Here is a 25,839-nt window from a genome sequence, read left to right as displayed (position 1 = left end):
TTGGGAGCCCATTCCACATAGAGGGATAATCTCTCAGCCTAGACACATTCGGGAGGGCCTGGGCCCTGCTCCAAATGATATGACAGACTTTGAAGATCCCTATGGAAGGCCTCACCCTCCCTGAGGAGCAGAAAGGGGATGAGATGGGGGTTGTGGGGGAATGAGGGTGGGGAGGGGAGGGAGTGGGAACTGGGATTGACATGTAAAACAAGCTTGTTTCAAATTTAAATAAACAATATTATTAAATTATTGTCTGTGCACCTAAGTGCAGAGTGCCCACAGAGGCCAAAGGCATTGGATCCACCTGGAGCCAGCAGTACAAGCAGCTGTGAGCCATCCAACATAGACGCCGGCTGGCAGCCAGACTTGGAATCTTTAAGAGCAGTCTTAGCCACTGAGCCATCCCTCCAGTGCACCACTCCGGCCAGATTGTCAGTTTTTTATTACGCCAGGTATGTAGCAAACACCTTTAATCTCAGCAGTGGGGAGGCAGGCAGGCAGGTCTCTCTCTGAGTTCCAGGCCAGGTAGAGCTACCATTGAGAGAGACCCTGTTGCAAGAAAAAAAATATGTGTATGGGTATTTTGTTTACACATATGGCTGTGTACCATATGCCCGAGGTGCCCATGGAGGTCACAAGAGGGCATCATGCCCCCACATACACTGGAGTTAAGGGCAGTTGGCTGCCATGTGGGTGACATGATTGAAGCCTCTTCGAGGTCACCAGTACTTGTCATCACTAAGCCATCTTCCCAGTCCCTGGGTGTTATTTTAGCCAGGGTCTCGGTGTAACCCTGCCTGGTCTAGAGCTCCTTGTGTAGACCAGGCTGACCTTAAACTCAGAGCCACCTGCCTCCCAAGTGCTGGGAATAAAGATGTGACCACTATATCTGGCTACTTTGGGTGGAACCAAAGGTGGCCTTGAGCTCATGATTCCTGCCTCAGCCTCTTCAGCTCACAGGCCAGCCTTTGCCACAACCATCCCCTGCAGTTTCTTAATCCAGACCACCTTCACTTTTCTACCTAAGCTTGCTGCAAGCTCCTGACTCATTCATTCATTGCCCTGCCCTTCTCCCTCTCTTGTGGGTGCTGCCTCCAGCCTCCCCAAGCTCAGCTCCACCTACCAGTCAACATCCCTAGCATCTCTGGGACACTGATAAAGGGTCAGACTCCTGTCATTTCTATGTGGCAAACTTCAAACTCTTCACATCTCTCAGGCACCGACATGCCTACTGGTCAGCTGCAGGTTGGATGCAGAGCCTCACAGGGCTACGACTTTCAAACCATTTTCTGGACTAAAATTGTGAGGAGTCAGAGGTAGTGGCAGGTGTTTTTCAAGGGACGGAGGTATTTGAAGGATTCATCCAAAATAACCTAAAGAATTACTAGTGTCTGCAAAGTGCTCAGGTGAGCTCCTGACACAGCAGAGCTGTTACACAAAAAAATGGGTCAAACATCTTCATGTCTTCAGCATGGAGGTCAGGAAATCACAAGGTACACCTAGGGTGGCTTCTCAGTGGATGGAGAAAAGGCTCCGTCAGACATGGAAGAGCTTATTAAAATGTTTTCTTTGCTAATAGCTGCTTTCATTTTATTTCCCAGTATAATAAGACCTAACTTCTGGTTGTATGGGGAGTTTATTCAATTTAGAGCTGTGTTATGATTAGGAGAGCCAAAGCAAGCAGAGCAGGAACACCTCCCACCACTTAGCAACTGAGGAGAACATGCATGCCACTTGGCAGCAAGCGATGCTTCCACACACGGATGGCTCCAAGTTCTGCAAGAATCTGTGGCAGTCCAATGGTCTCCAGTCTTACAAGCACAGCAAAGTACCAGAAAGGAATTCTATGTATGCTACCACTTTTAACCCATCCAGCCCACTCCAGCTGGAGAAGAGACTGCTGTGTGTTGGGGGGGGGGGCGGTCAAGACTGAAAGGGATTCACACATTAGCAGCACCGGTTGTCTCAGCCCTTTTAGGACACAGAACTGTACCTAGCCCCACTGCTCCTCAAACAGCACCTGAGATACAGACCCATTTCTTTCAGATACACAAGTCTCACAGCCGCTGTGGCAGCTCAACACCACAACCAGGCAGGAAGCTCTGTGAAGCCTGGCCCACCTCTGCATGCCACACCATTTTCACATCTCTGCCAGGGTGCAGTGCACCTGAAATTCTCACCCAGTTCCAGGCCTGACCTTTGCAAACTGGTTCCACCCACTTGACCTGTGTGACCTGCCTCTCCTGGTTTTGGGTCTTTAAAGCCAGCTAGAAACGACCTGTCCCTTTCTAACAGAAAACGAAACCTAGCAGGCTGTGTAGATCAGTCTCACAAATTAGCCACCAACTTCTCTGAGCCAGTTTGCACATCTCAAAAAGTGGCTGAAAGACTGCAAAGATTAAAGGAAAATATGCATAAACTTTGTCTGCACTGCTTTAAACAGCGTGATTCTCCCGTTGCTGCAGAGTGCTAACCGCTCTCAGTAAAGACATTTTCTTGAATGTTGTCTGGGCAGTTTGGACCACTGGGTACCGATGTATGGAAGGTCAATCTACAGAAACCACTGCATATCTTTCTATAACCTAAAACTGAAAGTCTAAGGAAGACCAGATGTGATCGTATAAGTTTACAACCCCTGAGTTGGGAGGCTGGAGGAGGGTCACTGCAAATCCAAGGCCAGCCTGGGATATAAAACAATTCCAAACATGCCTGGGAGACACAGCAAGGCTTTGTTCCAAAAAAACTGAAAACAAATCAATAAGCAGGGGTGAGTTGATTATCTTGTGTAGTCACAGTGCACACAGTGCTCTGTACCCAGGGCGTGCCAAGTCAAATCTGTTGTTCAAGTTCATGGACCAGAACGGCTGCTCTCAGCCCTCACCTGCAGCCACAGGAGCTGCCCCCTCTTAGCACCCACTCTAGGGGACCCATGCCAAATGCTGCTCAGCTCTCCATGGTATCAGGCAGTGGCCCCCGAAGATAGTAAGAGGGAAGACCCCCAGGGCAAGGTTCTGGGGGTGTGATTGCAACTCAGGCCATTAAAGGATAGGGCTAGTCAGAGAGCAAAGAGTTAATGCCTGGAGGACAATGAATCTCAGTGGCTCCAACCCAGTGCACAGCCTCCCTTCACCAGGGCCTGGGTGTTCTCCCAGAAGGCCAAGCCCCACTACTCAGGACACGGACTGCAATTTAACAAGCAGGCTGGACACAAGCCAGGGTCTCTAGGAGAGCTTCAATGTCAGGGAAACACATAACTTGAGCACCAAGTGTCAGCCCAAACCCTACAGAGACCAGTGGGGGTCTGGCATCCCAAAAAAGGCATCCTGTGCTAGCCCATGGCACTCATGAGGAGCCAGAAACTGTTTGGCTATTTATTATAGTAAGTAGAAAAGTAACTGTACAGATTTGAGGTGTAAGAATGGAGATGATGCGGCAGAGGAGCCCCCAGATTCAAAGACTGTACCCCCAAGCCAGAGAGTACTCTAGTCTGGAGCCTAAAGCATGATCTCAGTCTGTACATAAATGCTTGGGCTATCTGGATACCCCTAGATGTCTGCTAAGTGTGCTGCCCCCGTGGGGGGCACTGGGATTCCTTGCCCAGCAGCTGGGCGTAAAGAGAGACAAAAGAGGAGGCTGGGCCCTAGAAACGGCCTAGCACAGTGGCAAGCAGAGCCATCCGGATATACATGCCATTCTCAGCTTGGCGGAAGTAGGCTGCTCGGGGGTCTGAGTCCACTTCCACGCTGCAAGAAAAGGCAAAGTGTTAATATGCAGCTCCTGGAGAGCCTGTTCAGATAAAGGCTTCTCCCCACAGCCAGCCCAAGGGCATCCTAAAACAGGGGAGCCATATCACCTTATCTCATTGACACGGGGCATTGGATGCATCACCACCATCTTTTTCTTGGCCCGGGTCATGATGTGGGGAGTGAGGATGAACTGACCAAAGCACTGTAAGACAGGCAGGGTCCCCATTACACTCGGTGGCCAGAGAACACAATCGGGGCTCCTCACACTCACACATAGCTGGGGCAACTGTGGGATCTGGAACTCCGGCCTGGGTCCCAGCCTCCCCACCCTTTCCTCTGGATGCCGTGCAGCCCAGCCCTGGGCTTCTGTAATGTAAGTCTTGTACTCACAGCTTCATATTCCTGGGTGGAGCCAAATCGCTCTTTCTGGATGCGAGTCATGTAGAGCACATCTGTGTCAGGCAACGCCTCCTCAATGCTCTCAAACTCCTCCTGGAGAGGGAATCCTAGTGAATGCATCTGCTAAGCTCTCTCAGCCCAACCCCTAGCCCCCTGGGATGGATGAGCCACCAGGATCTCACCTGTTTGGTGCCTCGGGAAGCCACAAAGTCCCGTACACTAGGTGGCATGCGCAGGCTGGGAGGTGCCACGTAGCGAAGGCTCACACGGTACTGGGTGAGCAGGCAGGCCAGGGAGTGCACTGTGCGTCCATGCTTCAGGTCACCTACCATGGTGATCTAGAGGAGGGGGCAAGTCACCAGACGGTCTCGTTGTAGGCAACCCTCCTGTCTTTTCAAAATCCTGGGCCTCAGGACTGCCTTCCCCTCCAGAACCCCAATCTCTGCCGCCCTCACCGTCATGCCGTTGACAGTCCCCAGCTCTTCCCGGATGGTGAAGATGTCTAGCAGGGCCTGAGTAGGATGCTCTCCAACTCCATCCCCAGCATTGATCACTGGTCTGCGACAGTGCTTGGCCGCCAACTGTGAAGACAGGAGGTGTTGTGGAGAATCCTGCTTTCCAAGCTGCGGAGGGCTCTCCTTGCCTGCATTCTCCATTTCCTGGGTCTCTTCACCTATCTAGCCCTACCTAGGACTTGTGGTCACAGGAAATGTGAGCAGGAAGGGACATTGTGTTCCTCAGTCCAGCCTTAGCCACCCCTTTCACCATACAGGCTGGTCTCACCTCCACAGCTCCAGGCTGAGGGTGACGGAGCACGACGACATCAGCGTAGCAACTCATGGTCTGCACCGAGTCAGCAAGGGATTCCCCCTTCTGGACGGAGGATGTGGCTTCCGAGAAGCTGAGGACAGCGCCCCCGAGCCGGGCCATGGCTGCGGCGAAGGAGCTACTGGTGCGGGTGCTCACCTCATAGAACATGGAGGCCATGACCTTGCCCTGGGGACAGGACAAAGTGGAAGGGGTGCATTGTGTGCCTTGGGCATGTGCACGGGGCAGCATTCACTGCCCTGCTATTACCAGAAGGTGCTAAGAACCTCCCCTGAGACCTGTCACAACTTAACATTTCCACACTAGCCTGACCCGGAATTAAAGCCTGTGTGTGTGTGTGTGTGTGTGTGTGTGTGTGTGTGTGTGTGTGTGTGTGTCTCCAAAGAGAAAGTATCACAGCGCTGTGTGTATGGTCAGTCATTGCTGGAAAGATCGGAAGGACCTTGCAGAGAGCTGAGCCACCCTCAGTGCAGTGTGTATGCATATATGAAGGGACCACTGGAAAGTCAAGGCTGGAGCCCACTGCCCTCCTGACCTTTAGGATGTCGAGGCTTCGCTCTTTCTGCACCATCATCCGTAGTGTGTGTGCCACGTTGAACAGATGAGACATCTACAAGAGACCCCAAGTCAGCGCCACCGGTCCTGCCACTCACTCTCCAAATCCTCAAGCTCTGGGTGTCGCTGCCCTCTCCCCCCAGGCACCTGATCCTTAGTGAACTGCTTGACAGACAGGATGTGTTGGCCCACTAAGGAGTGCAGCAGGGGTGAAGTCTGTGGGTGCAGTAGGCCAGAAGACCCCAGGTTCTGAGGTGATGCCTGTCTGGGTACCGGCGGTGCAGGGTAGCAGGGGCCGTCAGGGGTCCCCATCAGCTCTGCAGTGGGGGGCAGTGCAGAAGATGCGGGTCAGAAGGCTCCCCGACTTGGTTCTGACTACAGAGACCCCTGCCTGACTATGCTGAAGGTGGCTCACCTGGCTCCACCACTTTCCTGGATGGCTTCTCTTTGGGTTCCTCAGCTGCAAATGGCAACAGGACAGAGGTCACCTGGTGGCCATGACGTGGTGGGCCCAAATCACAAGGACTTCTGCTCCCAGTGCTTGTGTTAAAGCCACCTCAAATTACAGGTGCTACAGCAGGTTAGGGGGAGCAGGAAGGGCACAGCAGCTATGGGGAGGGACCCAGGACTCCCCAAGGGGATGTGCTGTATGGGCCAAGTGGTGCCCTCCCAGGGCCTTCCCAGCTGGCATCAGGGATCTGAGGCAGAGGAATGGCCAAGTTCACACCAATCAGCAAGCGGGATTTACCCCATGCTCGGCTGCCCCATGAGATCCCAGCTCCTGGGCGGAGGTACATAGCTGCCCACAAGGAAAAGAGGCCTGTGAGAAAATGCTATGGGATGCTTGCTTCATGCTGCAGTAACTACTTTAGTCAAAGTAGGACATAGCGGCTCAGACTAGAAGCAAGGGAAGGAGAGTGAGGCAGGTAGGGACAAAGGAGCCCTGTGAGGAAGAGTCTCAATCAGTTCTGGGGCAGTTGAGCCCCCATCCCGGGCCCATCATGGATGCTAAGAGAACAACATCCAGCCCCATCAGGTCAGTAGGAACAAGCCTGCATCCTGTATCACGGGAACCCCTCTTACCTGGCAAACCTGGGTCAGAGGCTCGGTGGATTCGGGGTGGCAAGTGGAAGCGGCCATCAGGAAGACCTGGGATGACTCGGCGTGGTCTCTCAGGTGTCTGCAATGGAGATGGCCCAGCATGTTAAAAAGTAACTGATCCACCATCAACCCACACACAATCCCTTAGGAAAAGATAGTGGCCCCATGTGCAGAGCCCACCCCACGGCACCTCTGTACTGCTCTGGTCTCCCAACATGTTGCCAACAATGGGCGACACAGTTGGCCTGTGTGAGTTATGTGCCAATTTAGCGACCTGGGTAGACACATCAACTTGTGATTTTCAGAGCTGGTTTCCTAAACTGAGAACTATGTCCACTCTGCAGCAGACAGGGAGGCAGGTAGCATGAGCTCATCTACCAAGTGTAGCACTTTCCACCAATGAAACTGCTATTAGCCCAGCCCAGGGGCACACCCTTCGGGCTGATGGCCAGATCCAGCCCAGGGGCAGTGTGGTTACCGTGGTTATTTCTGCGGTGGCAGGAACTGAAGGAGGGGGCTGGGGAACAGCTCCCTGAGGCCACTTCCGTACATCTTGTCCATAGCCTGGGGGCACCAACACCTGCACACAGAAGGCAAGGAACACGAGGGAGCAGAAGTACACCCAGGGGCTCTTAGAGAAGCAGACACCAGCAAGAAAATGTCACTTAGGAGGCCTGGCAGTGGGTCTATATTGGGCAGGGAATAAAATGAAAATGCCTCTAAGAGGCCACTGCTGAGACAAGTTGGAGGAACCACGCACACACACCTGTCCATCGATGTAAGCAACCTCCCCTCGCAGGACCACACGGCGGATGGTACCCTTCACCTTCTGCCCTTCAAACGGGGTCCAGCGGGCCTTGGAGAAGGGCATGTGGCTAGGGATCGTCCACTCATGCTCTAGATCCACCTGCCCGAAGGGTCAAGGGTTACACAAGGTTAAGATCACAGAGTGCAGCTTTGAGGGTGGTACTCTCCCCAGGTCCTTGTCCCCACACCTCCACATAGGTGTCCTCCTGAAGGGGCAGGTGGAAGATCCGTCGTGGATTGTGGTGCAGTCGCTGTAGCACATCATCCAGACTGAGCCGGCCCTCACTCACAGCTGTCAGCAGGAGCGGCAACATGGTCTCTAGCCCTGGGAAACCGGGTGGAGGCTTGGGCCCACACTTTTCCTCCAAGGTATGGGGAGCTGGAAGAGAACAGCTATTACTCTGGCAGGTAGACCCGGACACCTCGTTCCAAGACTTCACTTCCAGCGATGTCTCTCTCTTCACTACCAACTCCAGTGACCACACTTTTCTCTGTTGCCCTCCTCTGGGGCTTGGCCCCTGTACTAATAGCCTTCTCATTTACAACTACTCTCTTCATCCTTTCAGCCAGTACCTTGTCCAGTACCCATCACAGAGCAGGTACCGAGTCCCCAAATTTAGGGGCCCTCTCACCGTGGTCTGAGGCAAAGCAGTCGATGACAGCCATATTCTCCCACAGGGCCTCCATATCCTCTCGGGAGCCAAGCTCAGGCCGGACCTCTCCCTTCCCAGGTCCCAGGCGTTCCAAGTCTTCCCGGTTTAGGAAGAGATGGTGGGGTGCAACCTCACAGGTCACTGGCAGCCCCTGTGCCTTTGCAGTTTTAATCAGCAGGATCTAGATAGAAAGTAGTGCAATCCACAGAGGCCCCCGATGTGGCCCTGCCCTACCAAGTCCCTATGCCCGGCGATTCCTTCCCAGAGCACCGAGGGCCAAATGTGACAAGGGCACTGGCTTAGGCTCCCCCACTCCCTTCTGCCTCCGAGGACTTCTGGTGACCTTCGGTCTCACTGGGAGAGTGACGGGGTACCGAGATCTTTGCTGCGCTCTTACCTCTTCCTTCCGAGCCACGTGACATATATGCACTGGGCGCTGGGTCAGCTGAGCCACCATGAGAACTGCAGCAACACTCTGCCGCTCTGCATGGGCCACAATGGGGAGGTGGGAAGGCCAGGTTTCAAAATGCTGGGGGCAGAAAGAATCGGGGAGAGAAAATGATGAGCTTTGATTCCCACCGCTCATCGAGCCCGGTGCCCCGGAAGAACCTGAATCCTCTCTGCTGACAGCTCAGCTTCAAGCCAGGAGACATGTGGTGACGTAGTCCCTACCTCCATCCACTGGGCCACACTGTCCAGCCGTAGCTCAGAGAAGGTCTCATTGAGGTAGAGCTTCAGGCCTGCTGCAGACCCGGCCACTGCACCCAGAGTCCCCGCATTTTCAGATGAGGCCCCAAGGAACAGGGCAAAGTCACAGCGGGCACCAGCCTCTGCCAGCTAGAGAAGATACACAGGAGGTTAAAGTTCTCCAGCCCATGCAAGTCAGCAAGGTACCAGGAAGGACAGTGGGAAAAGGAGTTCAGGAAGGTGGGGGTACAGTGGCTCACCTTCTGGGCCAGGGCCAGAGCAGGGGCATCAATGATGGGGGGCCGGGTATTAGGCATGGCACAAACCATGGTGACACCCCCAGCCAAGGCAGCAGCTGTGCCCGAGGCAAAGTCCTCTTTGTGTGTCCCACCTGGTTCCCGAAGGTGCACATGAACGTCAATCAAGCCTGGAGAACGTGGGGGTAAAGGTCAGAGTTGGAGGGGGACAAAACTCACAGCCAGAGAGAGATACAAGTTCCTCGGTCAAGAGCTCCATGGACTGAGGTAGCCTCAGAACAAGAGGGGCTCTTGGGTCTTCCTTGAGCACCTGTACAGTCCAGGGCAGACTATCCCCCAGGAGACACACTTACCGGGGAGTCGCACCAGCTTCTGGGAGGTCATGCAGTCTACATGCACTTTCAAAGGCGGGGCTGGGCCAATCTGACCCAGAGCCTGCAAGTGGAATGGTCAGGCGTAAAGGAAGGGAGGCCCTGGGAGGTGAGGCTCCATAGCATAAACTCGTCTCTCACCATCCCACCCCACTGCCTCTGGAACCACAAAGCTTTACCGCCAGCACAGCCTTTACACACACACCATCTCCCACCCCCAGTCTGCTGCTGTCACTCCAGGACCCAGGCTGCATCACCTCCACAAAGAGTTTGGTGCACTTGATATCAATGATGAGAGGCACAGAGAAGTCAGCCGCCAGACGCCGGGTACGGTAGCCCTTGGTGACGAAGGAGGAAAGCCGCCGACCCCCAGCCCCTCGCATCGACAGGTTTATCACTAACTCAAAGTGATTCTCGGCTAGCTGATCCAAGATGCTCCGTTGTGGTGGGCACTCGCCATCCACAGCCTCTTCAAAGTGCCAGTCCACAGCTGTTACCTGCCAGCCCAGAACTAAAGTCAAGGCCAACTTCACTCCAGGGAAGAGCCAGGAAGGCTTATCTGAAAGGATCTAGCCCCGGAGTCCACGATGAGGAGAATGAGAGTCCACAGGATGGGGATGAGAGGCTGCCAATATTTGCTACTGGCAAGGTACAGTTCTCAACAGAGCAAGTGTTTGTACTGTGTGCAAGAAGCCAGGTCACCAGGAGCAGTAGGAGCCCCACACACGTACACATGCACAAGACTTGGGAAGTAAAGACACAAGAATGTCAGCAGTGCGGCAGAGCCTTCCAGAAACATCTTTGCTTTCTTACATACCTTACCTGTTCTACAGGACAAGAGGAAAAGGAGAGACTCAGTGGGGTACGTACCTTGACCCCATGCTCAGTGTAGAAGTCAGCCGTACCCAGGCTGGCATAGAGGCTATAGCCCAGGCTCTCCAGCAACCGTACAGTTGGGAGCAGCTCACTTTTGTTCTGAAACCAAGCGGAGGCAAGTGAGCCCTGGCCAGAAAGCTGAAGCCACGTGACTTCCCGCCTCCTGGGTGCCCCTGGTACCTTGTAGCTGCCAATGGTCAGCAGGATGTTCTTCTTTGGGATCTTAAAGCCAGTGCTGAGCATGGCTTTGAGGTAAGCCTCACAACGACTCTCTCCAAAGCCAGCCACCTCTCCAGTACTGGTCATCTCCACACCCAGCACCACATCAGCACCAGCCAAGCGTGAGAAGGAGAACTGAGGCACCTGGGAGAACAGCAGGACCCACGTGCTGGGAGAAGAGGCAGGAAAGGGGCCCTGTCCCCACCACACCAGCTCAGAGGGGCTGGCCTTCCCTGAGCCCTGCTGGTCTACTGCTTTCATACTTCCTCCACTCTGGCTGCTTCCTGGCCCCACAACAGCCCCAAGGAGCTCTACAAATCCAACAGCCTTACCATCCTTGAGAGGGTTAAAATACCACCCCTTCTGCCAAGCCTTTGGAGAGCAGCCTTTTGGGAATAGCATTGCCCCCTCTAAATTCCTTGTAGATTTGGTTTATAACTCGGTTTATGTAGGTGTATCACAGACTGTTCCATAACAGGCTATTTTTGGACCAAACTTCTTTTGCCTCCTACGGGGCAATCTCTGAAGGGATGATGACCATCCTATCACCCCATGGTTGGGCAATAACTGCTTTGTGTGGGTGAAGAGTTTAATCTGCTCACTGAGCTCTCTCCCTTAGCTTAGTGGGAGAGCACTTGCCTCACATGCCTGAGGCCCTAGGTTCAAGTCCCCAATACTGCCAAAAAATAAACTAAGTAAACAAAGCAGTCAAGGTGTTCCACAGTTTACAGAACCATCTAGTTTTTAACCTGAGTCTTTTCTGTAACAGTTAGGGGATTTGTACACTAGGTTCAAGGGCCCTTGACCCCCTTACCTTCACTCCCACAACTCCAGAGCCAGTCATGAGCCCCACAGGTTCTACCTTCTCTCCCATGATGATCCTCGTGGCCAAGGCCACCAGGTCAACACCTAGTGTCTTAGACACGAAGGGGAAGGAGCGAGAGACACGCACATTGCATTCAATAACTTTCAGCTGATCATCCTGCGGGAAGGAACAGCAGATCAGGCCTTGTGAGACCCAGGCAAGGCCGATACTGCACTGCTACCCTTAGCTCTCATCCCTACTCTGCCCATTCAGTGAGTCACCAACTGGGTGATTGTTCCCAGCCCTGACTCTGCTATGGGCTCTAGAATCGACCCCTTCCCCAGCTTTGCTGCCTATGTGAATGAGGATTAGAACGGTGCACAGCTCTCCTGGCAGTGGAGCCTGCAGAGAAAAACGGAGGACCAGCAGGCTTGCCTCCCTTCCTGTGGACTTCTTATTACCTTGGCAATGAGCTGCAGATTGAAGGGCCCTGTAACCTGCAGTTCCTGGCCCACTGCATGCACAATGGCTTTGATCCGCTCCAGAGTTTTGGGGGTGATGTCTTGTGGGGGGGTCACCAGTGTGGCATCCCCTGAATGCACACCTGCGTTCTCCACATGCTCAGAGATGGCAATGGCCGACACGATGCCATCGCAGGCCACAGCGTCCACATCAATCTCCTGGGGGCAGACATAGACAGTGGGATGTAAGACAGACCATCCCATCCCATTTCCTCCCCTCCCCAAGAAGCTCCATTTATGAAACAGCACTGACACAATCTATCCTTCATCCTGAGCCCACTGTGCCTAGACTCAGCAAGGATACTGCCCTCCCCTGGGCTGGTGGGGGAATGCTCACCTTTGCTTCCTGGATGAATTTGGAGATGACCACGGGGTGCTCCTTGGAGACAGCTGCCGCACTGCTCAGGAAACGCTCTAGGTCCCCATCAGTGTAGGCCACGTTCATAGCGGCACCGCTGAGCACATAGGAGGGACGCACTACGCAGGGGTACCCCACAGTCTGGCAGAACTGGCGAGCAGACTATAGGAATAGGAGCTCAGCAGGGTTGGTCACGCTCACCCACGAACAACATCTAGCCGGCAGTCCTCTTGTCAGTCCCCAACCTACCTCGAGGTCACTGAGCTCACGCCACTGAGGCTGACTGATACCAATGGTATCTAGAAGCCGGGAGAACTTGAATCGGTTCTCAGCTGAATCAATGGCTTCCGGGGAGGTGCCTAGCACTCGGCATTGCTGCCGATGCAAAGCCATGGCCATGTTGTTGGGCAGCTGCCCACCCATGGACAGGATCACACCTTCAGGGTTCTCCAGCTCATAGATGTCCATCACTACCTGCAGAACAGGAAAAGAGCCAACGGGTCAGGGGGCTGAGCCTTCTTGCTCGCGGCTTCCCTTGACCTTGGTAAGTACCAAAGAATCTTGGGCTGCCCAGCCTGTTTCACTCATTCCCTGCATAGCCCCTCTCACCTCAAAAGAGATCTCATCAAAGTAGAGTCGGTCGCACATATCATAGTCCGTGCTGACTGTCTCTGGGTTGTAGTTCACCATGATGGTCTTATAACCCATCTGCCGTAGGGAGTGGGACGCATTAGCAATGAAGAGGAAGCACAGAGACACCGAGCCAAAGCTCCCAGTCTGCCTGCTTCCCTGCAACAGCTACACATGGGTACAAGTAGGCAAAATGCTGAGGAGGTGATTCAGGCAGCGAGAGAGGCAAGAAGATCGCTTAAGGAAGGCCCCTCAACCAAAACCTACAGGAGGTGTAGCAATTAATAGGAAGACCGGGCTTTGATGGGGGAGGACGGGCAACCTCCACAGAAAGCGGAAAACTGGGAGAAAAGGACTCTGACCTTCCGGAGCTGCTGGATGCAGCCGACTGCACACCAGTCAAACTCAACACTGGAGCCGATCCTGTAGACGCCAGAGCCAAGGACCAGGACGTGAGGTGTTCGAAAGTCGAGGTCATGGTTGTTGCCCCCATAGGTCAGGTACAGGTAATTGGTCTGTGCAGGCCACTCAGCTGCAACTGTGTCAATTTGTTTCACTGCTGGGCAGATCCCCAGTTCCTGCCGCAGCTTCCGAACGGCCAGCTCTGTGCTAAAGGAACAGAAATATACCCAGGCCTTTGGATAGAGCACAGACTGACCGACAAAGCAAGTGCTAGGGCAGGGGTAGGAAGGGAATATTCTATGGACAGATGAAGGAAGACACTCCAAGGTTCCCCACCAATGGTCCTGACGCGAAAGCTCCCTCCCCGCATTCCTTGGCCGAGGCCCTCACCACCATCTCTGACCTCAGGACTGCGAGGGCGATTTGTTTGTCTGAGAAGCCAAGGCACTTGGCCTGGTGCAGCAGGTCTTGAGACAAAGGCTGTCCACGGTGTTGTTCCAGCAACTGGGCGTGGGTCACAATACGTTTCATTCGATGCAGGAACCAGCAGTCGATGCGCGTGAGCTCATACAGGCGCTCCACTGAGTAGCCAGCCCACAGAGCAGCAGCCACCACAAAGATCCGCTTATCTGTGGGCGTCTCCAATTCCTATTGGGGGATGCCAGACAGTACAGGGTAGAAAAGGTGAGAAACAGCAAGTCACTATGTGACTACTGCTGTCACTATCAACAGCTTGGGCCGGGGGCAGAGTGGAGCGGGCCCACATCACGGTGCAATCGGACAGGAGCAGCTTACCACTTCACTGACTGGCTTCACTGTATGGTCGAAGCCCACACAGTTCTCATCCACCATGCGCAGGGCCTTCTGGAAGGCCTCTTCAAATGAGCGTCCAATGCCCATGACTTCACCTGGAGGACGGAGAGTGGTGAGGGTGGGTACTTGTGGCGATGCCCAACATGCTCATGTGTTTTATTTAAATCGTGGCCATGGTGGTGAGACTTGTGGTGCTTCACCATTAAGAAACCTAGAAGCTATCTTTTTTTTCCTACCATTTCCACAGACAAGCACAGACTGTACTGAGTGAATATGAAATTGGCACTGGAACTTGCTAGCTAATAGCAGCAAACCAAACTGTTGCTGGCTGTCCAGTTACTTGGCTTACTTTATTCACACCATGATGGTACCATCTAGAACATTTCCCCCTCTAGAACATTTAAAGGTCTGACTGGATAATGGGAAGATGATCCCACTACTCCTTGTTCCATCCTCAGCCAACTGCATTTTAAAAAAGATTTGAAGACCCCCTGTGATAGCACAGGCCTTTATTCCTAGAACTCAGGAGGCAGAGGCAGGCAGATCTCTGTGAGTTTGAGGTCTACACACATAACAACTTTCAGTCCAGCCAGGACTATATGAAGACCCTGCCTCAAAAACAAAGAGATGTAATCGAGACAGTTCAGTCAGTAAAGTACTTGCCCCATCCCACACAAAAGGCAGGTGTGGTGGCACAGCTTACAGTCCTAGAACTGGGGATGGAGACAGGCAGAACCCTGAGTGTCAATGATGGGCCGGCCAGCCTAGCCAGGCTTAACCAACATTTCAGGCCGGTAGAGAGAAAGGGGTGGAGGATGGGGTAAGAGCACCCGAGGTTGACCTCTGGCCCCCTCACATACCAGTATATCCACCCAAATGCACACCCAGGCACCCCATTATGACTTATAGACAATTACAGTACAAACCTAAGTTCCATTCCCCCCTTATCATAAGCATTTTCCCACATGGCCACACAACCCCATAAGCAGTACTTCAATTCCTGTATAGTTTCCCATCATTTAACTGCTGAATAACTGAAGAACATTTAACTTTTAAATGTTGATGGCTGTGAGGCTGTGATATTTTTGTGTGTTTTAGGTTGCTACTTATATAGAAAGACTTCCAGAAATGCAAGGGCACTAGGCAAGAGTAACTGTGTAGCCCTTGTTAAGTACCAATTGCATCACAGAAGTTCCTGTCCTACAATAAATACAAAGTATAAAGTGTAACCAACTCCCTAAGAAGTGAGAATGGTTTAGAATTTTGCTAATCATGGGATCTTAGTGTGGTGGCTCATGCCTGTAATCTCAGCATTTGTGAGGCAGAGGCAGGAGGATCTATACAAAGCCAAGTTCCAGGCTACCTATGGCTATACAGTGAGACCTTGTCTAGGGAGAAAAAAAAAAAAGACACCAAAGCAAGAGGCTTGCCAAGACAAGAGTTTGGGGACAGTACCTGGGCTCTATAATGAATACAGAGTGGACAGGCGCTGCTCATCGAGAGCCTCTCTCAAAAAGACAAGAACACAAAGGAAGTTCTATGATATTAGCAGGAAGAAGATGGCATTTTGAGAAGCTGGGAGGAGTATAAGACATTTCAAAGTCTCAGTTGGGAATCAATCGTTGATTGTCCTATTTCCAATCCACTTATTTTAGCCATAATTTAATTATGGCTCCAGTCCCATGTTTATTATAATTTTCATATAACAAAAATTCATCTCCAGAAGGAACATCTTGGGCAGTCTTGTAGGATTCTAAAAATTATGAAATAATATCTGAGCTTAGACTTACTTGTTTAAAAGCCACCCCCACTCTAAGTGGGGCTTTGGAACATGGTAACAAGCTTTTCCAGAGCAGGTGGCACCTGAACATGTGCATGTGCACACTTCTGAGTCGAGGCAACTACAGTGACACTACACAGCTCACCAGCTGGACTCCAGCTTGTTTCACCACTGTGTGGTAGTAACCGTACATCACACAATGCTGGAAACCAATTTGATGGCTATGTGTTTGTTTCTGAGACAGGGTCTCACCCTCACAGGTTAGGCTGGCCCAGAACTTCCTATGTAGCCCAGACTGGCCTTGAACTTACAATCCTCCTGTCTAATCCTCCTGTCTAACCCTAGTGCTGTCTTGCTCTGATCTTAACTTTGTGTTAAAACAACACTTCACTGTAGATACTGGAACTTGTTGCAGTTCATGGCAACAGCCTGAACCTGATGGTTGCCCAGCAATTTGGCTTGCTTTATTCACACCATGACAGCACCATCTGGGATGTTTCATCCTTTAGATATTAAAAAGTCTGGGTAAGATCATCACGGAGATGATCTTACTATTCTTTGAATCCATCCACAACCAGTCACGTTTTTAAAAAGTCCTACAAATTTCCAGAGGAGGGGACCGGCTAGCACCATGCTCATTTTGATTTAGGATTCACTGAAAGGAGCTTGCCACCTAGGTCTGGTGACCAGAGTTTAATCCCTAGCACTCAAATGAAGACGGAAATAAAGAACTGATTGAAAAAGTTCCTGACTCCCACACCCAGTGTGGCATGTACACTCCACCCTCACAGATATTGTGCACACAAGCACAATAATATCACAATTTGGAAACTAAGCAGGATTGGAGGGATAGCTCAGCAGTTAAGAGCATTTGTTGCTTCTCCAGAGGACCCAAGTTCAGTTCCCAGCACACACGGTGGCTCACAACCACCATTTCCAGGAGATCTAATACCATCTGATGCTCTTACAAATGTGCAGGAAAAACAGTCACATATAGATAAGACAAACATAAATAAATAAATAAATAAATAAATAAATAAATAAATAAATAAGGACCCACAGGGAAGCAATAGTAATTCTCTCCCGAACAAATATTTAACTAGTGACTAAAATGTCACTGGCATTTATAAGCCTACTGATGGCACCATGGAGAAGGAGTCATGAGGATGATGTTGCAGCTACCAGGTCACTTTGCTCCTGTGGCCCCTCCATTTACTCATTTGTTAAAGAAGAGAGAGTAAACAATCTGGCCCCAGGGACTGGTTCCAACACAGGTTGCCAGATGAGTGTGACCCCTGTCCCTGATGATGATGATGATGACCATCTAACCTGAAATGTACCCAGTAACACTTTCTAAACTACTATTAGTAAAGGAGCTGTGGCAATTCAAGCCACACTGGGCACCACTGACATTCTAGACTAGCAGTTCTCAACCTGTGGCTCATGGCCCCCTTGGGGTCACATGTTAGATATCCTGCATATCAGATATTTACATTATGATTCATAACAATAGTAAAATTACAGTTATGAAGTAGCAATGAAACAACTGTGTAGCTGGGAGGGAACTGTGTGAGAACTACTTGGTCTAGTTCATACAATGATGTAACATCCGCCCTCTTGGTTCTAGCTGGATGGTGCTAGTGTGACACTCACCGACACTCTTCATACAGCTCCCAATCTTCGTGCTGACACGCAGGAACTTGCTGAGGTCCCATCGAGGGATCTTTACTACACAGTAGTCCAGGCTGGGCTCAAAGGCTGCTGTCCCCCCAGTAACAGAGTTCCTGAGCATTAGCAAGTTGGGGCACCAAGAGGACAAAGAAGAATATGCAGGGTGAGCTTCCAGTTCCTCTCATGGTCCCCGTCTTGTGAGTATTTTCAACAGCCTCCTCCCCTTGACACTAGGACCCCCCCCCCACCTTATACCTGAGCTCTGGCAGGGGAATGCCCAATGCTAGCTTGGCTGCCACATAGGCTAGAGGATAACCTGTGGCCTTACTGGCCAGGGCAGAGCTTCGAGAGAGCCTGGCATTTACTTCAATGATGTAATACTGCAAATGGGGAGAACAGAGAGAACAAGTCACTGGTACCTAGCCTAAAAAAGTGTTCAAAAATGAGAGAAAGATGACTGAGAACCTAATATGGATGGAGTGAAAGGGCCCTCCCCATGCTCCGACCCCAACCAAAACAATCCTGGCTTCAGCCTAGGGTGGGCAGGGGTAAGAAACCTCTTAGCCTTGAGGCCCAAAGACCAAGATATAAACCACAGTATCAACTTGACAGGTTCACCTGCTCAGACTCGGGGTTCAAGGCATACTGTACGTTGCACTCCCCAACAATCCCCAGGTGCTGAGTGACTTTGATGGCTGTCCGTCGCAGAAGCTGGTACTCTCTGTCATTCAGTGTCTGGCTGGGAGCCACCACTATGGACTCACCAGTGTGGATGCCCAGGGGGTCTAAGTTCTCCATGTTACATACCTATAAAAGGGGGCGCATGGAGGTCACCAACAAAGGAAGCCAAAAGAGCCAGGTCCTCTGGATCATGCTACTCTGGACCCAAAGGACAGAGCATCTGAGGGGTCACTCACTGCCCTTTGATCAGATCAACTGTTCTTCCAAAAGTTCAGAGTGCCTGCAGCCACCCTGCACGCCATCACTTACCGTTACACAGTTGCCATAGGCATCTCTCACCACCTCATATTCAATCTCCTTCCAGCCCTTCAGAGACTTGTCTATCAGCACCTGGCTGGTATGGGCGAAAGCTGGAGCCACAAGAGCTGAGAGCTCCTCTTTGGTGGAAGCAAAGCCAGAACCAAGACCGCCCAGGGCAAAGGCTGCACGCACCAGCACAGGGTAGCCCAGTCTCTCGGCAGCTGCCTGAGCCTGCAGTGAGCAGAGACACAAACCAACAAGCCATTTGCTGCTGCCCAGAGGGCACTTGGAACCAAAGCAGTCAAGATACAGAGGAAAAGACACCACTCTTGTCACCCAACCCTCTCACAAACCTGTTCAAGAGAATTTGCCGCTTCGCTGGGGGCTACATGCTCTCCGATCTCAGCCATCCTGGCAGCGAAGGCTCGTCGGTCCTCCGTCAGTTCAATGGTCTCCACAGGCGTACCCAAGACTCGGACCCCATACCGAGCTAGTACCCCTGCTTTGGTCAACTCCACACCGCAGTTAAGGGCTGTCTGCCCCCCAAAAGTCAGTAACACACCATCCGGGCGTTCATTCCGAATCACCTGAGGCAGGAGGTAGGAATCATAGACGTTAAGGGGAGAGTAGACACAAGGTAGCTTAGGACCCCATAGTGACCAGTGAAACCCCTTGCCCGTCAAGAGTCCCTCTGCCAGCCGCCCCAGCTGAGTCATACCTGGGTTACATAGTGAGGTGTTATGGGAAGGAAGTAGACCTTGTCTGCCAGCCCCTGTGAGGTCTGCACTGTAGCAATGTTGGGGTTGATCAGCAATGTCTGGATGTTCTCCTCCTTTAGGGCTTTAATTGCCTAACAGGACAAACATAGCCTGTCAGCCTCTTTTACAGATGACTGAAGCCTTAGCCAGCATCTCTTCCTCTTTCCTGGCTTGTACTCTCAGTCCTCAGTAAGTGACTTCTACCCTTCACTACCTCACCCTTCAGTATGTGCGCAGACCTCCCGATCCTGTTCTTCCCTGCAAACAATGCCCATGCCTAAGTCCTTCTCCTTGTGACTCTGTGGGTCACACATCGGATGGGAGGTGATAGCCACACCTTACCTGAGAGCCTGAGTAGTCAAATTCTCCAGCTTGGCCAATGGAGAGGCCCCCAGAGCCTAGGATCAGAACCTTCCGTGGTGGGGGAAGCCCAGAACCAGGAATGAGAAGCCCAGGGGGACAGAGGCGTTGTGCCAATCGCTCTTTAACTGTGGACACAATGAAAGTCATGGAATGTCACAAGCCATCTGGATTGGACCTCTTACTTCCAGAAACAGGTACAGAGCGACTGAAAGCATGAGAGCTAGGAGAGAAGCAGCACAAACTGCCCAGGGCAGTCCTTCTTCCTCCCTTCCAAACACAGCTTTTCGAATAAGTCCATCTCAGGCTTGTCCTGGAAGTAGCCCTGTTCTTAAGTCCACATCCTGGTTCTACAAAGGGGCTTACCTGTCTGGCCCCCGGGATTCCCAGCTGCAGCGTCTCTCACAGTTTCCAGAAATATATCAAAAAGCAGTTCCATATCTGAAGGGCCAGCTCGGTGCTCTGGGTGAAACTGGACACTGTCGAAGAGATTGAATGACAAAAATCTTTGACATCATTGCTATGGCTGCAGCAGCCTCAGAGAGGACTAAGATCCATGGCTGTGCCTTCTTTTCCCATCTTCACAGCCCCTTGTCACCCCACCGCACCCCCATGCTCACCTGAAAAAGGGCAGGCTGTCATGTACAATGCCTTCATTGGAGCAGTCGTTGGCATTGGTGAAGAGTGGAGCCCAGCCTGTGGGCAGTGAGTCTGCATCCACAGCAAACCCGTGATTCTGGGATGTCAGAAAGCAGCGTCCGGTGCCCACCAGTAAACAGGGCTGGTTGTGACCTCGGTTTCCATATCTAGAGAATGGAGCAGAGTCGCGACTGCTCTCACCATACTCTTCAGAGTCCATGAAACTCAGCCCTTTTTAGATCTCATTCTCCCGACAGCTCAAGGCCAGTTTCCACACCAATAACCCCCAACTCTCAAGACCCTGAATTCCTCAATTCTGCCCCAAAAGTGGGCTCCTTATATTTCCAACCCCCACCTCATTTTGTAAGTTTTAGCCCCAATGGCTAATGCCAACAGCTGGTGTCCAAGGCAGATTCCAAACACAGGTCGGGGATTGGGCTCAGACAAGACGCGGTTCAGCGTGGATACCACACCAGGGTAAGAAGCAGGATCACCAGGTCCATTACTCAGAAAGAGACCATCATACTCTGGAATGGGCAGAAAAGTTGACATAAATAGGATCTCAAAAACGTGCAAGCCTGATGACCTGAGTTCAATCTCTAGAGCCCACAGTAGGAGAGACCTGACTTCTTAAAGTTGTGGCATGGCACACACCTGCACACCCCCACTACAATATTAAAATAATACAGTACACACACCCGACCACAAAAGTGGGATCCCTGGTCTCCACCTTCCTTCCTGCAACTCACACCGACTTTCATCACTTGTTCTGAGCAACAGCAGCTCTTCCGCTCAAACCCAAGCTTCACGCCTAGACCGGCCCCAGATACTCACTCCGACTGTCTAATGCGTGGTTCCAGGGGACCACAGTAACCTCAGCCCCAAGCTGGCAGAGACATCGAATCTGATTATACTTGAGGCCGCAGTCCAGAGCGAAGATCCGAGGGGCACCCCCTGCATTGAATACCCGTGGGGTCTGAGGAACAAAGAGCAACAGTTGGCAGCTGTGATCGGCAAGTGTAACACATGCCCACACCAAACCCCAACTTTGAAGTCCTTGAGTTTACCCCCATTTGGGCACCTCCTCTGTACCTTAATAGAGACCTCTGGTGCCAGGGGCCTGGCATTGGGGTCCACAAATGGCAGGGCTGAAGGCTCTGTCCCACTCTGGACCAGCTTCCCCAAAAGAGACCCTTGTTCCCGCAACTTTTTAGTCAGCTCCCGAGTGTCCACTCCTATCAAAACAGTACAGCCTCAGATGTCCAAGAACAGTCCTGCTCCATAGCTCTGGGTCAAACACAACCATGAAGTAATCTTGCCCAAAATATCACATCCAAATTCAACCATGATCTAGATCTAGTTATTAGAAATAACTCCTAGAGGAAAACGACCATGCTAAATGACACTACAGAAATAAGAACGTAAGCCAGGCAAAGTGGTGCACGCCTATAACTCTGACAGGAGGGGCAAGCGCTCAGGTTCATCTTTGTCAAGTCACACAGTGAGTTTGAGGCAAGCATGGGCTATATGATACCATGTCTCAAAACCCTCCACCACTTTGGGGAAAAACAGAAGACTACTCTATTAATTCTCTTAAGAAAAAATAGTGTTTTCATGAAATAGTTACAAGATCTACAGACTGCATTTTATACACATAGTAACAGATATGCACTGACATGCGGCGGGGAGCATGGCTGCCTTTGAGACATGTATTACTCAAATGCAGTACAATCATGTAAAAATTCGCTGAAAGTCGTTAAACAGGCAAACCAGGAGCTGGGTTTGCTTTCTTTACAATTTTTCCTTCTGAGCAACAGTTCAGATTCTTCTTTAATCTAAACCTTGCACATTTTTTGAGATTCAGGAACCTCTTTCCTCTTTCTGTTTCTTTTCATCTCAGCACACTGTACTTTACCGCTTTCATACCTTGAAGGCCAGGGATGCCGTGCTGTTGCAGCCACTCATGCAGGGTGCAGGCAGCACTCCAGTGGCTGGGTGTGGGACAGCACTCTCCCACCACCAGTCCTGCCACGTGGATCTCCGAAGATTCAAACCACTACAGATGCAAAGAGGGGACAGCAAGGAGTTCAGAGACTACTAGCTCTCTAAGGCATGTCCCTCCACTGTCTGGCCACTGATCCTTTGCTCAACCATATACGACAGTCTGTCATGCCTTCAAATACCAAACCCTCCCTGCTTTCACAGGTAGTCCTCTTTTACTAACTTTGCGCTGTCTCATAAGGAGCACTGAACACAGGCCAAGAGTGCCCAAGAGAACAGAAAATAGCACTTTCCCTTGTCCAAAAGCAAGCTTACAAATCTTCTCTGTGAGCACCCCAACTCTTACATATCCACTGTAAGTTAGCTTCCTTCAAAGACAGAACCTTTTTCTACTTCTCCCTTTTACTTCAATGTGTTAGGAATTTGTACTTGGATCTGACACAAACTAAATCCCTAAGCATTTACCAAGTGCTCACGGGTGCAGGCTTTGTAACAGGGCAAGAAAGGGCAAGGTCACTGGACTATGGTGGCCCATGCCTTTAATCCCAGCACTCGGGAGGCAGGGGCAGGCAGATCTCTGTGAGTTTGAGGCCAGCCTGGTCTACAAAGCCAGTTCCAGGATAGTCAGAGCTACACAGAGAAACCAAGTCTTTAAAAAAAAAAAGGAAAGGCAAGGTATCTGTCTTCACAGTATGAACTTCCAATTCAGGGAACCAGAAACTAACAAAACAATATAAATAAACACGATAATAATTATATGGTGTGATAAAAACAAAGGAATAAGATATTCACACAGAACATTACTATAGAACAAAGCTAATAAATAAATAAATAAACAAAGCCTGCCAAGTGAGGTGGTGTATGCCTTTCATTGGATCATTGAACTGGAGGCCAACTTGGTCTACAGAGTGAGTTCCAGGGCAGCCTGGGCAGTTAGGGCTACACTGGGAAACCCTGTCTCAAAAAAACAAAAGAAACGATAAATTAAAAGAAACTTTACAAGGTACAATACTAGACAAACATGATTATATCATTTTTCCCATTATATCTTAGATTATTGTTTTAAAAAGAAAAAAATTTATTACATTATAGTAAATAGGAAAGGACACTTTTGTTTGTTTTGAGACAAGTTCTCACTCCATGGTCCTGGCTGGCCTGGGATGGGCCATGCAGACCAAGCCTGCCTCAACCTCCCCAGTGAGAACTTGGTAAGTTTTTGTGGGAGGGATTGATAGTCAAGCCAGGTTGGTGGTATGTGTCTACAATCCCAGTTCTGGGGGGGGGGGGAGGGCAAGGTAGAAAATTACTGACAGTTAGAGGTCAATATGGCTTAACATAGTGAGTACCAGACTAGCCTGGGAAATACCCTGTCTCAAAAAGAGAATGCTCCAGGGAGGGAGGGGTATGAATTAGCAAAATCTTTAAAAAGTAAGTAAAAACATTAAGTTATATTTAAAGCAAACTATTGACATTTGCAATCCCAGCACTTGCTGAGACAAACTTCTGCAAGTTTGAGGCTAGTGTGGGCTACACAGAGAGCTCCTGGTTCTAAATAATAATAATAATAGCCAGGCAGCATGCCTTTGATCCCAGCAGAGACAGGTGGATCTGTGGTCTACACAGTGAGTGCCAGGATAGGCTCCAAAGCTACACAGAGAAACCCTGTCTCAAAAAAACAAAACAAAAAACCAACAACAATAATAATAATGTACTGGCCGCACCTGTAATTTCCAGGAGTAACAATTAGTGTGCCCTTACACCAGGCAGGCTTCAAAACTATGATTAGCTAGATGATGGTGGTGGTGAACATCTTTAATACCAGCACTCAGGAGGCAGAGGCAGGAGGATCCCTGAGTTCATAGTCAGCCTGGTATAGAGCATCATGTCTCAAAAGACAAAAGAGGGGAGGGGGTGATTTGAAGGCTTGGGTACAGTATCAAATGTTAAGAGCTTGGGAGGCAGAAGCAGGTAGATCTCTGGGAGTTCCAGGCTGCCAGCCAGGGTTCCACAGGGAGACCTCTATAAGACTGGAATCAGGGCTTAAGCAAGTTTTGTAAAATATGGTGATTTCTACTACTACCTTAATGGTTGCCTTAGTATTTACACTTAACTCTCAAAGGCAACTTAGCTTCCAGATTTCACAGAATAAGTGGGGGGGGGGGGCGCTCACTTTATGAGGAAATTTGAGTTTTCTATCTATAGGTAAACACTATTGAAAAGAAGATGGAGTAATACCAGGAGTTCAGATGGTGATCGGTGTCACTGGTATATAGATAAACTGGCAACCACTGGTACTAGAAGGATACAATCCATATTTCCAATTTATCACCTATGTACACAGCCCAAAGCAGTGGTTCTCAACTTGTGGGTCACGACCTCCAAGCCAAACGACATTTTTACGTTTCAAAGTTACAGTTATGAAGTAGCAATGAAAATAATTTTGTGGTTGGGGGGGTCACACTCAACATAAGGAACTGTATTAAAGGGAATTAGGTAGGTTAAGTACCTAAAGGATTTTGTTTGCTACTTTAAAAAAAAAAAAATATTTGCTGGTCCTTAGGAAATAACCAGAAATTCCACCCCTTGCGATTTTGATAACTACTCCCATAAGCCCTTTGCCATTTCCTGTGGACCGTGCCTTTACCACAGGCTCTAAAAGGGTACCACCACCTCTGTGGTCTCCAGCTCTCTCTCTGCCTTTCAAGGTACCTACAAGCCCTGTAACCGCGGTCGCCTTAGTACTTTGGGCTGTTTTCTTCTAGATGTCTAGCAGAATGCCAGTGGCGGCACTTCACCGTTAACTTCTGATCTGAGAAAGGATGTAGAGAAGGCACTGGGTGTGACTACCTTGCTCAGGCCGAACTCGTCCTCTTCATCTGAGGGAATGCCGTAGTTGCCGATGAGAGGGTACGTTAGCACTAAGATCTGAGCTTTGTAGGAAGGGTCAGTGAGGGCCTCTGGGTAGCCGACCATGCCGGTCTGAAACACTGAAGAAAGAGGCAGTGCAGAGATCTGGCAAGGGCAGCCCTCAGAATACTGCCCCGAGCACTGCAAATCCCGGAGGAGATGACTGCTTCGGTCGTGAGTGGTGAAAGGGAGCTGAATCGGGGAGAGGAGTGTGCAGGAGGGATGGACAGCTTAAGCAGATTGGGATGAGGTCGGCAGCCGGCTCGGGCTTGCTTACCCACTTCCCCAGCAGTCGACACAGCGGCCCCAAAGGGCCGGCCCTGCAGCACGGACCCGTCCTCCAACACCAGGGCCGCCATGGGGTCGGAGCTGAGACCGGGCGAGCACCGAGACCGGGGAGGCGCAGCGAGCCCCACTGGAACCAAGCGAACACCGCGCGCCGAAGTTGGTCCACGTGGCTCGCTGAGCTAGGCGCTGGAGAGCAGGCGGGCGCGGCAAGCGGGAGCCCTAATCGTACTGAGCTGGAGCACGACTGCGACGGCGCAGGCAGCCGGCAGCGTGAGGGGCGGGGCCGGTCACGTAAGGGGCGGAACCATGGGGGTGGTTCCCCAGCATCATACCAAGCAAAACCCTGGAGACCAGAGAAACCCGACCGTCCCAAACCAGCCCCTCAAGCAAGAAACACGCAAAGGTAGGGTATGATTCCCTAAAACA

The 25,839-nt window shown here is 51.0% G+C and overlaps 1 protein-coding gene across 2 annotated transcripts; it reads right to left on the bottom strand.

Moving 5' to 3' along the window:
- Positions 1-3,357: 3,357 nt before the first annotated feature.
- Positions 3,358-25,670, bottom strand: Cad (carbamoyl-phosphate synthetase 2, aspartate transcarbamylase, and dihydroorotase). 2 transcript variants are annotated; one of them, XM_051181781.1, is made up of 45 exons: positions 25,403-25,670; positions 25,066-25,205; positions 22,144-22,273; positions 21,310-21,452; positions 21,052-21,193; positions 20,573-20,744; positions 20,199-20,384; positions 19,945-20,057; positions 19,561-19,706; positions 19,179-19,310; positions 18,814-19,047; positions 18,470-18,691; positions 18,098-18,286; positions 17,735-17,859; positions 17,462-17,592; positions 14,011-14,123; positions 13,619-13,863; positions 13,176-13,422; positions 12,793-12,891; positions 12,433-12,657; positions 12,163-12,345; positions 11,766-11,984; positions 11,314-11,481; positions 10,461-10,643; positions 10,275-10,379; positions 9,662-9,901; positions 9,387-9,468; positions 9,037-9,203; positions 8,762-8,926; positions 8,487-8,618; positions 8,069-8,270; positions 7,625-7,815; positions 7,396-7,536; positions 7,108-7,209; positions 6,612-6,708; positions 6,277-6,327; positions 5,944-5,988; positions 5,676-5,845; positions 5,509-5,583; positions 4,929-5,141; positions 4,601-4,726; positions 4,328-4,483; positions 4,137-4,238; positions 3,854-3,948; positions 3,358-3,743 (listed from the first exon to the last, which is right to left on the bottom strand). In XM_051181781.1, the coding sequence occupies exons 1-45, from the start codon at positions 25,482-25,484 to the stop codon at positions 3,641-3,643; spliced, it is 6,729 nt and encodes a 2,242-aa protein (XP_051037738.1). In that variant the 5' UTR covers positions 25,485-25,670; the 3' UTR covers positions 3,358-3,640. The 2 variants fall into 2 exon arrangements, with proteins under 2 accessions (XP_051037738.1, XP_051037740.1); XM_051181783.1 differs by lacking the exon at positions 6,277-6,327.
- Between the last annotated feature and the right edge of the window lie 169 nt (positions 25,671-25,839).

The sequence above is a fragment of the Phodopus roborovskii genome, unplaced genomic scaffold, assembly GCF_943737965.1.
Source record: "Phodopus roborovskii unplaced genomic scaffold, PHOROB, whole genome shotgun sequence".
NCBI lineage: Eukaryota > Metazoa > Chordata > Mammalia > Rodentia > Cricetidae > Phodopus > Phodopus roborovskii.
Note: the sequence above shows the minus strand (reverse complement) of the source record. Positions and strands in the feature narration are given on the sequence as shown.

Coding starts and splice junctions, on each gene's coding strand:
- Cad (XM_051181781.1), bottom strand. CDS start 25,484: ATGGCGGCCCTGGTGTTGGAGGACGGGTCCGTGCTGCAGGGCCGGCCC. Junction 13,423..13,618: donor ATCGCCCTCGCAGTCCTGAG/GTCAGAGATGGT, acceptor CTGTTCCTTTAG/CACAGAGCTGGCCGTTCGGA. Junction 5,989..6,276: donor ATGGGGCAGCCGAGCATGGG/GTAAATCCCGCT, acceptor TGCCATTTGCAG/CTGAGGAACCCAAAGAGAAG.